The sequence below is a fragment of the Herpailurus yagouaroundi genome, unplaced genomic scaffold (assembly GCF_014898765.1).
Source record: "Herpailurus yagouaroundi ecotype Mexico unplaced genomic scaffold, PumYag 29, whole genome shotgun sequence".
Lineage (NCBI taxonomy): Eukaryota > Metazoa > Chordata > Mammalia > Carnivora > Felidae > Herpailurus > Herpailurus yagouaroundi.
Window position 1 is genome coordinate 83,137,277 of NW_024412377.1, and position 17,270 is coordinate 83,154,546.

Here is a 17,270-nt window from a genome sequence, read left to right on the forward strand (position 1 = left end):
TACAATGCAACACCCCCAAAAAACAAATAATCTAATTAAAAATGGGCAGAAGATATGAACAGACATTTCTCCAAAGAAGACTTCCAGATGGCCAACAGACACTTGAGAAGATGCTTGACATCACTCATCGTTAGGGAAATGCAAATGAAAACCACCATGTTATCACCTCACACCTATGAGAAAGGCCAAAATCAAAAACTCAAGAAAAAAACAAGTGTTGGCAAGGATGTGGAGAAAAAGGAACCCTTGTACAGTTGGTGTTAATGCAAGCTGGTGAAGCCACTTTGGGAAATAGTATGGAGGTTCCTCAAAAAATTAAAAATAGATATAACCATATGATTCAATAATTCTGCTCCTGGGTATTTGCCCAAAGGAAATAAAAACACTAATTGGAAAATATATGCATTGTGTTTACTGCATTATCTACAATAGTCAGTGTATGGAAGCAACCCAAGTATCCATCCAGAGATGAATCAATTTCTTTACAATGGAGTATTACTCAGCCATAAAACAAAAAAACAAAAACTCTTGCCATTTTCAACAACATGGATAGATCCACATGGTATAATGTTAAATGAAAAAAGTAAGTCAGAGAAAGCCAAATACCACATGATCTCACTCATATGTGGAATTTAAGAAACAAAATAAATGAATAAATAAACAGACAAAATAAACCAAACTCTTAGATACAGAGAACAAACTGGTGGATGTCAGAAGGGAGATGGATGGGTAGGTAGATGGCCAAAATAGGTATTGGGAATTAAAGAGTACACTCACCATTATGAGCACCGAGTAATGTAAAGAATTGTTGAATCGTTATACTGTATGTCTGAAACTAATATAACACTGTGTGTGTTAACTATACCTGAATTAAAAAAAAAAAAAAGCCTTAGAAAAACTGGGCATCTACTCTTGAAAAAGTCAGAAGCTGAAGTGAGTGACAAACAACTTAGAGGAAAGGGCAAGAATTATGAAGTGGCATCTGAGTTATAAATTGAAGTATAATTAGGAATTGGCTAGATATTCATGGGGTTCAGGAATAGAGGTATATTTAGGCAGAGAAAATATAAGAGCAAAGGGATAGGAAATGAAAAATAGTTTAGTTACTGAGCACATTTGGGAAAATAATGAAGATGAGAATAGAGCCATATACAGCAGCTAAATCACAAAAGGTCTTACATGTTTTGCTAAGGAATTCCAATTGTCTCTTATAGGTGATGTGTCAGTTAATGGAAAACTTTTATCTGGGAAATGACAACATTACTTTGGTAAGAATATACTGAGGTACTTTGGAAGATAAAGGGCAAAAAGTAGAATCAAGATCAATAGAGCAGGTATTGCAATAGTTTACATATGAAGCCATATGTAAATAATGCTTTTTACATAATAATGACAATAACATAGTTTACATATGAAGCCATATATAAATAATGCTTTTAAATAATGACAATAACAGTAAAGATGCAGATTTGTAAATACATAACCCACATATCTTCACATTTTATACAAATGCTGGACTAGTACTGGTGCTTTAGAATTGTATTTATATCTCAGTCACCTTCAAAAGTGAAGGAACTGGCGCCTGGGTGGCTCAGTTGGTTGAGCACCCAACTTCTTGAGTTGCTCAGATCATGATCTCAAGGTTCGTGAATTCCACCTTCTGCAGAGCTCTGAGCTGACAGCAGGGAACCTGCTCACAATTCTTTCTCCCTCTCTCTGTGCCCTTCCTCTGCTCACGTGTGTGCCTATGCTCTCTCTCAAAAATAAACAATCATTTTTTTTAAAAAATGAAGGAACTGCTTTTTTATTTATTTTTTTATCCCCAGATAAAAAAAAGATATCCCCTATATGTTGTACAGTGCCTGGCTCCCAATAAGTACTCAATAAACACTTGTTGAAAGAATTAACAAAAAGCATGCTAGCCAGGTGATTAGTTCACTTCCAATATATCACAACCTTTATATCTTTATATAATCTCAAAGATATAATCTTTATAATCTCAAAGAGATAATCAAAGGTCTAGCCTTTGCCTGGCTAGTCAAGCATCCTTTCTCTCACCATGATGGAGTGTCCTAAAACTGAAAACTTGGATAAGGAAGTACTTTCCAAACAAAAGCAGGCTACCAGATACAGGGAGCTATCCGAGAAGAAAAAAAAAAAGAAGAAACAAAAACAAACAAAAAAAACCTTCATGGTTTGGTACAAAGAAAGAGAATTAAAAAGGATTTCCAGAGAAACATCTTCAAGACAAAAAGAAGAATCTCGGAAGAAAACATGCAGAGACACAAAAGGAATGACTCTTTAGGGAACACTAATTTGTTTCAAAATTCAGATTTCTAGCTAAAAAAAACCCACAAAACACTGTAAGAGAGAATATATACAGATACCAATGTTTACACTTTTGATGACCAAAATTTGATGATCTCTATATTCAATAAATTTTAATTAGATTTTAAAACAATATATACACATATAATTTTGTTAAAAAAATCAAAACAAATAATGATTTGCTTTTCCTGTCTATTTCATTAAACTTCTTTCTTTTGTAAAGAAACTAAATGACAAATATGACCAATCTAGACTTGACCTTTTTGTGAGTTTTATAAGAAATACAACAAACATATTATACACACACATAAACTTTTTCTAACATGAAATGTACTTCTTTCACTTTTGTCTAAAACATATATAGCAAAATGAGATAAAATTAAGTATCCTCACATGTCAAATTCCTTACCTGATAAGCACTTCTATGAGAGACCATGCTCCTTTCATACAAGTTGGACACTGAAACAGCTCTAAGTAATATCTTGACATGGCTGGGGACTTCCAAGGAGGATGTAGGTGAAGAAGAGCAGACAATATATGAAAGTATCGGCCAGAAAATGTATCTATGTTATCCTATTGTTTAAAAATAAACAAACAAGTAAAACACTACAGCTAAAAATTCACTTTAACTGTTCCTCTAGCCTAAAACTGTAATAACCATGACCTAACTTTCTTCCCAAATAGATGTATTTGGAAGTTATTATATTTAACTAGTTAAACACTGCAACTGAGAAAGACACACATTCTAAATACGTTTCTATACATTAGGTAATCCCAGCTATTGACACTAACTTATATGAAATGTTCACTCTACTTTTCATGATTATAGTGAGATTAAGAGTGGCCAAATGTGACCTGAGAGGAATTAAAGGTAAAAAGCTTTTCATGCAATATGCTTAGTTATCACCAACATTAGTCTGACATAGCTTAGGTTTGTTATTTCTTCAAATTGGCACTATGATGAAGAACATAATTAGAAAGCTACCTTTGAGAAGCTGTTCTTACTGGTATTCACAGTTTAAGGAATGTGTTTATTGTCTGCATATACTATGAATAAAATGATTATCACTGTACAAATGGCTTTCCTGATCATTGTTATCAGATTTTTATGTTAGTTACTTTACCGCCACAGAAAAAATCAGATAAATTTTTCCTAAGAGAAAATTATCTTAGAGATTCTAAGAAAGTAAATTACATCACTCAAAGTAGTACCTAGAAAATAGTTTAAAAGTACCTAGAAAATAGTTTAAAAGTAAAAAGAAATGGGCCGCAATCTCAAGTCTTGGACTCGCTGGGATGCACCAGAGAGATCTAACACCCAGTCCTTATATAGTCTTTATGAAAAACGAACCTTGTGCCTGCAGGAGATCCACGTTCCCACCTGGACACATGTGGGAAACCAGGCCTCCACAAAAGTGCTGCCTCCTAGCTCAACAATGGGATTATCTAAAAGGAAACATGAGGGAGGTAGTAGCCCTCTCTTCCCTCTGCACCTTCTTCTGCATCACCTAGCCTAAAGTTGTACCGTCCTCCACCAAAGTAGCAGAATATACTTCTCCCATCCCAAACCAGCATCTGAAGGATTGCAGAATGACTCAAGTTCCTTAGTGCATTTGTAAAACAGCTCACCCAGTGAAGACAATGAAGATTACTGACAATGCTGCTCTGCTTTTTCTGACATCCTGTACCAGGTAAATCGTGTTTTTAAATCTTATGCTATAATCAGCATAATTTCACCTCTTGAATTTGGATGAGTTCTGGGACATAACCAAGATCAGGCTGTAGACATCTAAGAGTGAAGGCCAAGGCCTGGATCCTGGTGAACTCACCAAGACAAATCACTCCTGTGAGATGCTCCTGTAGCAGCCAATCAATGCTCTCTTTTGTGCCACCAAGTCCTTGCTGTGTAATTTTGAATTCCTACAAATTCATTAAGGTCCCATTTTGTCTCCCATTGCTGTGTTAGTTCTATGGGACTAATAGTAAATTGTGAATTTTTAGCAAATGTTTTGTAATAACTCCAAATACAAAATATACGAAAAAAAAGGTAATATATGGCTACAGCATTTCTTATTAAAATGAGGGAGGGGCACCTAGGTGGCTTAGTTGGTTAAGCGACCGACTCTGGATGCTCAGGTCATGATCTCGCAATTGAGGAGTTCAAGCCCCACACTGCCTTGCTGTTGTCAGTGCGGAGTCCATATCTTCTGTCCCTCTCTCTGCGCCCTCTCCCCCACTTGTTCTCTCTCAAAAATAAAACATTTAAAAACAAATTTTAAAAATGAGGGGAAAATACTGAAAAGACAAACTGTAAATACATAAAAAATGAGAATGTCCGTATTTTAACATTCTCTGAAAGATTATAAACTCCTAGGACTACTCTTACCTGCAGAATGTTCTCTAGGAGAGCATGAAGAAGGCATACAGGGGGGATATAATGTGCCTGTAATGAGGAAAGCTCTTCAATCGCCTCTTTAAAAAACTGTCCTTCTATGAGACTTTCAATTAAATTTAATACACCTCTGGGAAATTCAGCATTTTTAGCCTAAAAAAAAAAAAAAAAGATTCAAGAACTCAAAAGAGAGAAAAATTTGGGGAGCAAATCAAATTAGTAAGGAGACTTAATTTTCCTATCTGTAAAATGAAGACAATTCCTGACCTCATGACTTCACAGGATTATTACGTGGTTCAAAAAGATTATTTATATGAATGTGTTTTATAACTATAAGGTACTATAAAAATATACATTATTAATTGATTTACTTATTATTCTCTGTTGCCTTAAATAGTAAGAGGAAATACAACCACTAAAGGAAAACTTTAAAAGGCATTTCCAAAGTATGGCTGATAATGAGGAGACCTCAGAACTAAAACTACACATAGTTCTTTAGGTGCAAAATTATTTTTTGGTTTTCTTTAAGCTTACAAGCAAACTACATCTATTAAGATATACTAAAGAGATTAAGATGTCACCAAGCACAATCAATGTTTGCAAACAGTTACAATTGCTATTGTGTCACAGAATCACTCTGAAGATGCACATTAATATAACTCTAAGAGTTGAATGACCCCTTGGTCAAAATATAACTACAATGAAATACTGTGAAAGACTACATGAGATAAATTGTAAAGCAATGAACAATATAAAGGAAATATGTACTTTGATAAATATTAAATTGAAAATTTAATATGGAAGTAGTAATCATAAAAGCTGGGAAATGTGAGAACAGGGGTATATAACTCATCCATGATGAGCACAAGGTAAGTTTTTAATTCTCATTATCAGTTTTTATTACCATATACAATTTTTTCAAAGCTTTAATAGAATATTACTTTTTTTTCATTACTGATTAGAGAACGTACATTTCACATTTGATGGCAAGCTTTGCTACACAGACAACACAGTCCTTTGTATCAAAATAACTAACAATGACAAAACACAAAGTTTATTTTTTGCCCCCATCACCACACTGCTCCAAGCCCCTTACCTCAATATTGTACACTGGTTGTTTATCTATTCTAATGCAGCTGTATCTGATAGCCTACAAAATAGCAACCATATTACCAAAATTAATAATTTTTTTTTTCAGATAGAACAATACATTATAGTGTATAAAAAAAATAAAACCTTGGGGAAACTTACAGAACAGACTCAGAGGCATATTAATAGCTATAATTGATCTGGAACATGCTCTATTTTCTCTTTCTAAACTAAAATAACTTAAAAATTAAAGTCATATTCGCTCTGAAGAACTGAAGAGGTCCACTGTCCTTAGTATTTTAATAATTAGAAATACAAATGGGAAGAACATTTTGTATAAAAGTCCAGAGAATAAAAAATATAGTCATGTTTTCTATACAATAACCATCTTCCTCCACTGTTCTAAAATATCTATAATTGTATATTGGTTTCAAAGATTAGACTGGAAAAACATTTGCAACCAACATAAAAAGAGATAATAATCTGATTATATAATGAGTTTTAGATACAATGATATAAAATAACCTAATGGAAAACTGAAAAAGAATCTAAGTATGCAGGTGACAGAGACAGAAATACACAAATGGTAAGTGAAGGTATAAAATATGCTCAAACTTGCTATTACCAAAAGAAATACAAATTAAAACAATAATAAAGCTTTGGCTTCCACCTAGGATGTAGAAGTGAAAAGCCATAAGCCTCTGGGTAAGTGAACAGGAAAAAAAAATCTTTACTCCTGAAGAAGTACAAGAAAAGATCAGGGTCCCCGATCATTAGCAATCTCCTACCACTGGGGGCAGGGCAAGATCACTGAGAAAGCCCTTTCCCCCAATCTCTCAAGAGCTGCCTAAAACTGAGGCTGACCCAGAACAAAGGCCATTATCCAGCCATCGTCCTCTAATATCAGGCTAGCAAGCATTACTGCACCAAGATACAGCAGTTTATAAACACCCAATTTATCTCTAGCGTCAGTGAGCTATAAATGGCAGAGAATTCAGCTTACTTATTAAATGTCCAAATACATTACTGTTCATAACAAAGGAATAAACAGAAAATTTTAAGATACGTTAAATATAATAATGAGTCATTACTATTATTATATTTTGGCTACACCAAAGGAGGACATGAAACTAGAGAAAATTTTAGTACGGCAAGTTCTACCTGAGCTCTATATATGTGCTTCCTTAGGTCATTTTTTATTTCAACAATATCCACATCTGTCCTGACATCCTTGGGATTTGATTCTTTGGCACCATCAGCAAAAATGGAATTCTTCATTTCTTTCTGCATACACATAAAAGTACTTTAGACAGTGTACTAAAGCAATTTCACCACAAATCTAAGTATAATGAACAAAAGAATACAAAAACAACTCATTCATGCAGCATTAATCTCAACAAAGACCTTTACGATCATATTTCATAAAAATTACAGAATTAAATAGAGTTTAAAGTAGCAAACATTTTAATTTGGAGAGTTTTACCTATTCCTAATCTTTCCTGGAATCTCTCCTCCACCTACTTTTTGTTGCCACGGTCACACATAATATGATTCATTATTTGTCTACCTTTATCATTTTTTCAAGATTTTTCTGAATATAGTATGTAAACATGCTGTAGTTTACATTAATTTGTACCCTAGAAAAATTAACTCAAGAGGGATCCCATTCAAAAGACAAGCCATCTTATGAAAAATAATGTGTATTATACCAGGGAAGAGAAAGACAAAAACTAACATTTAGATTAGGAATGTATTACCCAAACTACATACATATGTAGTCTCAAGGTATTTTTCATAGGAATTTTAGGAACTTTTTTAGAAATTTTAGCTTCTTTTTTCGGAAACTTTGTTTCTTTTTCTTTTTTGTGACAGGCAAAAAAGAATGCATTTTAAAATCCTGGCTATTAATTCAAATTTCTTTGTGTATGCATGTAAAAATACTTTCCTTATAAACCAAAGTTAATTATAACATTAGTTATAAATATCACACCAGACCAACTGAAGACAATTTTTTTCCATAAGATGTGCAGGTTATATTTGACACAGCAAGCAATATTAAAAATAAGATTCTATGTCTAGATTTTATTATAGAAGAAACAGAAAAAATGAACTGTTTAGCTGAGCTTACAAAGTTTTACCTCATCTCTATATATGTGCTTTCTTGAGGTACTTCTAATTTTGTTACGTTCAATGTCTTTCCTGGAATCTCTTTCATTTCCTTTTTTGCGTTTTTTCCTCAAAGTATAACTCCTTTGAACATCTTCATCCTTTTTCTTAATTTCCTTCTATAAGTATGTAGATCACAATTAAATCTCAATATGAATGATATGTATTACAAAATCCAAACAAACTCAAGGGTCTGACTTCTTTTTGTTTTAACATTTTTTTTAACATTTATTCATTTTTTGAGAGACAGAAAGAGAGTGCAAGCAGGGGAGGGGCAGAGAGTGGAAGACACAGAATCCAAGCAGACTCCAGGCTCTGAGTTGTCAGCACAGAGCCCGGGGGTGGGACTCAAACTCACGAACTGGCAGATCATGACCTGAGCCGAAGTCGGATGCTTAACCTACTGAGCCACCCACGGGCCTCTCAAGAGTCTGACTTCTAACACAAGTATACCCTGTTAAAAACATAATAGTTTTATACAAGAGGAAATCTCATCCACTGTTAAAGTGGGTATACATTAGTAAAACATTTTAGAAAACAGTTGGGCATTACCTACTACAGTTAAATATGCAGTCCTTACCACACAGCAAATCCACTCCATGGAATATATCCTAAACTAGAGAAACTCCTGAACACGTGTGCCAAGAGTCATGTAAGAAAATGTTCACACTGTTCATGGCACAACCGTTCATAACTGCAAATACAAACCAATCAAACACACACCAAGAAAATGAAACCCAAAAATTTACTTATATGAATCAATAAAATGGATAAAAGATAAAGTTGTGAAGGGTGCCTGGGTGGGTCAGCTGGTTGAGCGTCTGACTCTTTCATATTGGTTCAGGTTGTGATCTCACAGTGGTGGGATTGAGCCCCACATTGGGCTTCGGGCTCCTCAATGAGTATGGAGCCTCCTTGGGATTCTCTCTCTCCGTCTCTTTCTGCCCCTTCCCTACTTGCATGTGCTTTCTCTCAAAAACAAACAATAAAAAAAATTCTTAAAAAAAAAAAAAAAAAAGAGTTGTGAATCAATTAAACATTATATGCACCACAAAAAAAAAGTCACAGAAGGCTATCAATACCATAAATTATAAATACACAGCTGGCAAAAGTGTAATGAAAAACAAGAAAATAACACAAATGCCAAGATAGAGGTCATCTGTGGGTATGAGGGAGAAAAAGAGGACACAGTTTAGAAATGACACACAGCAGGATCTTACAAAACTGGTAATGCTCTTATTTCTTAACCTAGCTGATGCATAGATAGCTGTCACTTTTGCAAACTTTTAGAATTGTATACAAATGCCTCATAAACATTTTAATAATGTAATTACGAAGAAGCAATTTTATGAATATCATTACATTTGCTAAATTTAGAAAAGAGTTGTAAAATATAAATTATTTTTCATTTAGAAGATCTTACCTGACTTCCATACGTGCACCTTCCTAAGGCATCTCTCATTTTAACAAATTTCAAATCTTTATTGGAATCTCTGAATTTTTCTTTTTTGTGATGGCCAGTCAAAAGATAACTAACGTTAACATCTTCATCATGATTTTGCTTTTCTTTCTATGTGCATGTAAGAATACTTTAGTTAGACTGTGGATGCAATATAGCCTCAACCAATGCAAGTCACAATAGAAACACCTACTCATGAAGGCAGGTTTTCTGTAACATACATATGAGATTAACTATGGCAAAGAGCCTTGTGAATTGTATTACGTCTTAGTTATATGTGGATGAAGCAGAGAAATACACATTTTTAGTTCAGAAAGGTTTATACTGTGTTGACATATACATTTCATATAGGTACTTTTATTAACTTAGTCTTTCTTGGAATCTTTGTTCCTCTCTCCCCACCATTTATCATGTGACCAGTCAAAACACTATTGGGTTATTTATCTCCATTATTTTATTTTTCCAAATTATTTGTAAAAATAATTTTAGACTAGAGATCAAATAGAAACTTGCCATTATTAGGCATATCTAATAAAAACACCTCAAAAAAATCTTTTTATAGAACATAGGTTTAATAATAAACAGAGTAAGAAGTATTAAAACCATATTGCTTATATTCATTTTACAAAGTTATACACGCATTCTAAATTATATATATTCATTATATTAGTTACAGGCATATAAGGATTCAACAATTCTATACATTACGCAGTGCTCATCATGGTAAGTGTACTCTTTAACAAGTTCACCTATTTCACCCATCCTGTCACCCACCTCCCCTCTGATAATCACCAGTTCTCTATATTTAAGAGTCTGCTTTTTGTACAAAGAAACTTATTTTTAAAAATAGAAATTTCTACCTGAATTTTAAATCCAATATAAATTGATGTCTTTTTCTTAATTTCCCTATCTTTCACAAAAATCTCCATTTGATTTTTTCCATGTTAAATAAAAACTAAGTTTATTTTAGTAAGTCCATTTTATTTTATTTATTTTTTTTAATTTTTTTTTTAACGTTTATTTATTTTTGAGACAGGGCATGAATGGGGAGGGGCAGGGAGAGAGGGAGACACAGAATGGGAAGCAGGCTCCAGGCTCTGAGCCATCAGCCCAGAGCCCGACGCGGGGCCCGAACTCACGGACCGCGAGATCGTGACCTGAGCTGACGTCGGACGCTTAACCGACTGAGCCACCCAGGCGCCCCAGTAACTCCATTTTAAATTCCTTTCTATATGTCAAAATTTTTATACGATGGTTTATAATGCATTTTTCATAGACTGACTCAAAAAGCCTCTTATTAAGACCATGTACATGTAGTCATAGAAAGCAGCCTTATAAATCACATAAATATCAATTATACTTTGGAAAAGCCAGAAAAAATTGCATTAATATTTTAATCTGTTGTAAAGTTTTATCTAATCTCTCCATATATAATTTAAGGCACTGTTCATTTTATGAAGTTCCAAATACTACTTCAAATGCTCTTTGTAAAATTTCTGATGCAGTAAAAGATGCAGTGAAAACAAAATTTTTAATTTCTTTCTCATCACATTTAAAAACAGTTTAGGTTAAGTAATAATAATTACTAGGTATAGAACTTGGTACATCAACTAAAGAGTCTGTTTTATAAAACACAATATGAAACTGAGCATACTTAAACATTAGCTATTCTAGGATAAAACTAATAATGCCTTTTTTTGGTTGCTGCTATTTGAAAAATATTACATGAGAGCCACATACATGCTTCCTTAAGGTACATTTCATTGTTCCAAGTTCAAAGTACTTCCTGTTTGTTTTCCTTAATCAAAACAGAATTCATTTGTATCATTAAAAAAATTTTGTTCTGTATGCAGCAAAATACTAGACTTCAGATCATGAATTATGAATACACATATTGCTGACAGATAAGAGTCCTTTATAAGAAACACATCCATATTAAAAATACAGGGGAATTTTAAGTAATTCTCATGTGCTGAGAACACACTACATACTAGGAACTGTGTGTTTCTATATGCATATATGCATTATTTCAATAAGAGTCTGAAGAGACAAAGGGCAGTATCTTGGTAAGCTCAAATCACACACAATAAAACATAGAGCTGGGTTCAAACACTAGCTCTGATTCCAAAATTTGTGTTATTTCTACATTGCTATATTGCATCTCAAACAATTACATAAGAACCAGAAATATACATTTTTGGCCCATAAAGTTTTACCTGGGTTCTATGCATGGTCTCTTTTAAGGCACCTTTCATTTCAAGAAATCCCCTATCCTTCCAGAAATCTTTGTTTTTTTCCTGATTGCTATGTTTATTCCAAACAGAATTGGTCTGGGAATCTTCATCATTCTGAATTTCTCTCTGTACGTATATATAAATGGTTCAGACAATCAGTTAAGTATAATTTCAACATTATGTACTTTTTTATGTTAACCAAATGTATCTATAATTGCAAAATCCTTTAGTTAATAGGTAAAATGCATTCTCCTATATCAGAAGTTATTACCAATAAATTCTTTCCAGAAAAAAAAAAACAAACTTCAAAACAAAGGTCCTAATAAAGTGATTTCTATGTATCTCCAAAAAATGTAATGTTTTGTTGGTCTAGCAACAATTAATCCTTTTTATGAATAATCATGAACAGAAATATTTTATCTCATTCCTGACCAAGTTAAGGGTATAATATAGATAGAAAAGTTTCAGATTATAGGTTACATGCCAGATAATTTTTCAGCTTTTTACTGGTAAGACTTCTCATCGGAAAGTCTACTACATACTAAGAGGAAAAGAGGCTTAATAGATGAATTCACAGCTCCTATTTTACTTGAACAGAGATAAACAATCATTTTTACCTAACTCTATCTCAAATATTTAAAATTTCTTGCCAAGAAATCCAAACTGAATTCATAAACCACTTACCAATAATGTTAAAGACATTTGCATATGTACCTATACATAGAATTCTAAAAGTTTAGTGGGGTAAAGAGAAGGAAGCAAAGATGAGTTCCTAACAGATCCCACAATGCCCTTACAGAAGAGTATTCAGAGATTAACTACCTTTACACTGAGACTAAAGAATCACTGTCCTCTTAAAAAACAATTACGATAGAAATTGAAATGGGTAAGGCCTATGGTATCATCTTCGGTTCCCTTTCACTTGTACTGGGATTCCTGTGTACACAGACGGTCCTTTAAGCAGGCTGCAATCTTCCAATCAGAGAAGAATTCCTGGGAGTACCTGACGGACATCTTTCAGTTATTCAGGAAGGTAAAAACGAAAACTATGAAAAAGGAATACCTTTCTTCCTTCCTATTCCTGGCATGAAAGAAAGAAGTACTCTGAATGTACAAGCACACCTTGAAGTGGGATGAAAGTAAATATCTGGCTTTAAATTTTACCTGGTTGACAATGGGAGGATAAATCCTCAAGCCCAGATCATCAAAAAATGTCTAAAATACAGAATGAATTAATCCCACATGGATTCCAGTAAAACAGAATACTCAACAGAACATTCCATTATCGTTAACAACTAGCAAGAACATACTGTTTTCTAATCCTGAATATATTTACTTATGTATCTGCTTCAGATGTTATACACTGATCTGTGAATTAAGATTTATAATGCAGGTACTCTACATAAATTAAACAATTAAAAATCATAACCCGATAAACCACGGCATATACAAGATTTTTAAAATCATCTATATTTTTATAGAGCTAAACAAATGATCAACGTATAATTTTCTCCAAACCACCAATACTCTAACTGGCTACTTTAATGAAATATATAGGAATTATTTTATTTATCTGTACATATTCATTTCTTAATTCTTTTTATCAATATTCCTTTAGTGCCAACTATGTACCAGGCATTGTGTTAAGTGTTTGTCTCCTATATGACCTAGGCAAAAAGGGTTATATCTAGTCTCTTTTATATAGTATAATGCTATGTTCCAGATAGATGACCCAAAGCCTACTTATTCAGTAAATTATTCTATTATCTAGGAGGAGAGCAGCATAGTGTGCACTAACAGTTGGCCTGACTTCTGATTCAGTATTTGATGGGGTGTACTGTTTGGCACTTAGGTATGGATACACTCTGGTCTTCAAGTCTTATTATTTGATTCAGCCATGGCATTTACCACACAACGTGAATGACTTCATGAGAAGACATGAAGAATCAGAGAGGTCAAGTAGAGAAAGAGTGCTCTACATGGTTCTTAACTATTATTTATACTGATTCTTAAATGATGTCTCAAGATCTTATGATTGACTACTGGTTCTAGTACTGTTTACAGAATTAAGTATTTTTAATACCCAGAAAGAGACCAGGTGAATATCAAGGAAATCTATTAATACCCAAAATGAGTAAAGGAAAGGGAGTTCAAGAAAAGTCTTTTTACTGAGTGCTTGACTCTAAATTTTTGGTCTGACACATGCCAGTTGTAGGAGCATGGAAAAATAATTTAACATGACTCTACCTCATTTCACCAACTATAAAATGAGGCTATAATACATAGACACAGGAACATGAGGTTTAAAATAAGATAAGGATATACAGGGGTGCCTGGCTGGCTCAGTCAGAAGGGCATTTGACTCTTGATACTGGGATCATGAGTTAGAGCCCATGATGTATGGAGACTACAGGAAGGAAAGAAGGGAGGGAAGGAAGAATGAATAATGCTTAGCACAGAGCCTGGCACATAATAATCATTCAATAAATATTAGTCCAGAGTAACATTTTTAATAGTTTTCACAACAACCAAAAGGAGAAAGTATGAACTTTGATGCACAAAAAAAGAAATTCAGTCTCAGGTTAAATTACTTTCCTACCGTCAGAAAACTAATAAACTATACATCTGGGTCACAAATTAGTTGATCTGCCACAAAAAGTGTATGTTTTTTCTATTGTTCCTGTTATATTTCTCTAAGACTTTGTGTGGTTCACTTTTTACTTTCTTTCTTAGGCTGATAGTCAAAAGTTTTAAGTATTCCTAAATATCTTCTCTTTTTTCGTGAGGCCTTCTTTGGGCCAAACAATTGAGATACATTAGTCACCTGTTTCTCTAAATACCTATCCCTTGTACTTAAATTTGCCAATGTACAATACACACTATACACTAAATGTAATTAACAGTTTCCATGTACTGTTTTCACCACTAACTAAATAGTAAGCACCTTGAAGTCTGGCACGTGGTCTTATTTATTTTCCCTACTCCTCAGCACAGTGCCTGGTACATCAAAATTCTTCAATAAGGATCTGTAAGCCTGAACTAAATAAACAGATCCCTGATTCTGTTACTCAGGAGCTTTCCAAATAAGTATAAGTAGGTTAAACAAAACGTTTTTTTTTTTTTTTTTAAAACAATTGGTTGTAACTTTCAACTCATTTTACATGGCAACTCTCAGAGGACACTTCAGAACCCAACTAATGAGGAATGTGATATGCTATATGACAAAGTGGTAGAAGAAGATACTACAATGAAGGTAACTATTTTCTGATCATAAGTGATCACAAAATGCCTTCCTTATTTGGAAGAAATGGCTATGAACTCCCAGCTGCCTAATCTAGAACTTATAAAACAATATATTCTAAAAATAAATCTAAGTTATAGATTATTTGCTACTTTTACTTGGTATACTATTGCTGCCTTGTAATATTTCAACAACTGAATCTGAATGCTGTCATATTACTGCAGTAAAATAAGACTAAGACTATGGATAAAGCATATTAAATTTTACACTTTATTCATTTCTTTCCATAGAAAAAAATTTATATACTTTTACCAAACTAGTTAAGAATGGCTTTCACTCTATTAACAGTAAAGGCTACCATTAAACTATTCAGATAGGTAGATCAGATAGGATGTTTTTGGCTGCAAGTAACAGAAAACCAATTCAAAGTAATATAAATAACACGGTCGTGTTTTACAGCACAGAATGGTAATGTGGTCCAGGGCCAAGACAGGTTTTACTGTTGACTGATCTAGTAACTCAAGTATCTCTGTAAGGATCCACATTGTTTGTATACTTTGCTATCTACAAGGCTGGTTTATTCCTAAGGTTACCTCTCCTCATGGTCAAAAATTGGCTGCTAGTAATAATTTAGGTTACATTATTCCATGTTCACATTTAGCAGGAGCCAGGATGCCAGTGGTGGTCTTTTCAGAAGAATGAAGAAACTTCCCAGAAACTCTTACATACCACTCTTCATGTCTCATGGATCAAAACTGGCTCACATGCCCATTCCAAGAACCATCATTATCAAGGACGATGAGATCATCCATAGTGCAAGCAGATCCATCCCTTGAACTAAGCTCAAATTTCCAATCTACATTGCTGCTACTCAGTAGGGAAAGGTAATTCTAGAGTAATATATTACATCTACTCTTGGAAGACTCAGAGATATTTCATAATTTCTCTGTTTACCTAATAAAACTGAGAACTCATGTGCCAAGCTTTATACAAGATGACTTGGATATAATCATGGAAAAGTCAGACATCATCTTGATGACATGGTTCTTCTGGTTTAGATGGGGAAAACAGACATTAACCAAGTAATCAGCCAGCTGATTAATTACAAATGTGGTAAGAACTATAAAGCAAAATAATGCTATGAGAACAATTATAGGTGAACCTATTTTAGCAAAGGGTAAGGGAGGCTTCCTTGAAGAGGCATCATTCTAACTGCAACTTGAATGATGAATGGACAGAAGGCACGCAGGCACAGGGAGTGAGAGAATACCGGGGAAGGCTTTTTCAGGCAGAAGGAAGTTTTGTTATTGATAGCTGAGTGCAGAAAAGTAGAGCAGGATATGCCTTAAAGGCAGGACTGACAAGGATTCTGTGGGGAACTTTTAAGCCATTGTTACAAGTTTAGGACTTTATCCTAAAGGCAATGGAAAGCCACTGGAAGTTTAAACAGGACAGTGACAGAATTAGAGTTGTTTTAGAGCATTTTGGCTGCTCCTTCTGAAGGAAGAAGAATGGACTAGGAAAAGGTTAAGAGTAATCAGTAGATTAGCAAGAGTTAAAAGGTAGAGTAAAAAGATGAATAATTAAGAGTCTATTCCAGGAGGGCAGGGGAAAGAGGATGAACTCAATATGATGTTAATATAGGAAGAAAAAAGCACAGTGATTCAAGTGGTATTTAAGATAATAAAATCAATAGGATTTGGTGATTGACAAGATGTGGGGAATCAGGGAAAGGAAGGTTTCAAGGGTGATTCCCAGGTCTCTAATATAAATTATTAGGTAAAAGGTTATAGCATTTATTGAGATGTTAACATGCAAGGAGCCAGTTTTTCCTAGAAGATCAAAGTGTAGTTTTTAGACACACTGAGGTTTCTCTTTTACCTTGAGTGACCCTTCTTAAAAACTCTTATCTCCAGACAATTCCTTCTAGGACTGTTCCAATTCAAACAACTTAAGAAGTGGTATTTGCACAAAGTGGAAAGAGGGAGGCAGAGGAATAGGACAGAACAGTATTTCTAAATCCTTAGAAATAGCTTCCTCCTTTCCCATGGGAAAATTACAAATTCTTACATGATACTACATGATACTGCTATTTTATTTATACTGACATTAAAATGCTAAAATTGTTTTGTAGTAAACATCACTAAAGCACTGAAAATTAAAAGACTCAATAACACAAATTTAAATTTAACAAGCAAGGTTCTTTCACATTTATCAGAAATATTCTCAAATATTTAAAAAACTGAGAGCTATAGCCTTTAAGAATATGCCATTTTAGGGGCGCCTGGGTGGCACAGTCAGTTAAGCGTCCGACTTCAGCCAGGTCACGATCTCGCGGTCCGTGAGTTCGAGCCCCACGTC

The 17,270-nt window shown here is 33.9% G+C and overlaps 1 protein-coding gene across 3 annotated transcripts in view; it reads right to left on the reverse strand.

Moving 5' to 3' along the window:
* Positions 1-17,270, reverse strand: part of SLF1 (SMC5/6 complex localization factor 1) — an 84,419-nt gene that overhangs the window by 40,915 nt on the left and 26,234 nt on the right. For 2 of the 3 annotated variants that reach the window (XM_040448507.1, XM_040448515.1), the window contains exons 6-12: positions 11,651-11,794; positions 9,399-9,545; positions 7,948-8,094; positions 6,971-7,093; positions 5,817-5,870; positions 4,715-4,873; positions 2,738-2,901 (exon numbers count right to left, since the gene is read on the reverse strand). In XM_040448507.1, the coding sequence (XP_040304441.1) occupies positions 2,738-2,901; positions 4,715-4,873; positions 5,817-5,870; positions 6,971-7,093; positions 7,948-8,094; positions 9,399-9,545; positions 11,651-11,794 (938 nt within the window). The remainder of the gene's footprint in view (positions 1-2,737; positions 2,902-4,714; positions 4,874-5,816; positions 5,871-6,970; positions 7,094-7,947; positions 8,095-9,398; positions 9,546-11,650; positions 11,795-17,270) is intronic. The other variant, XM_040448524.1, reaches the window with a different exon arrangement.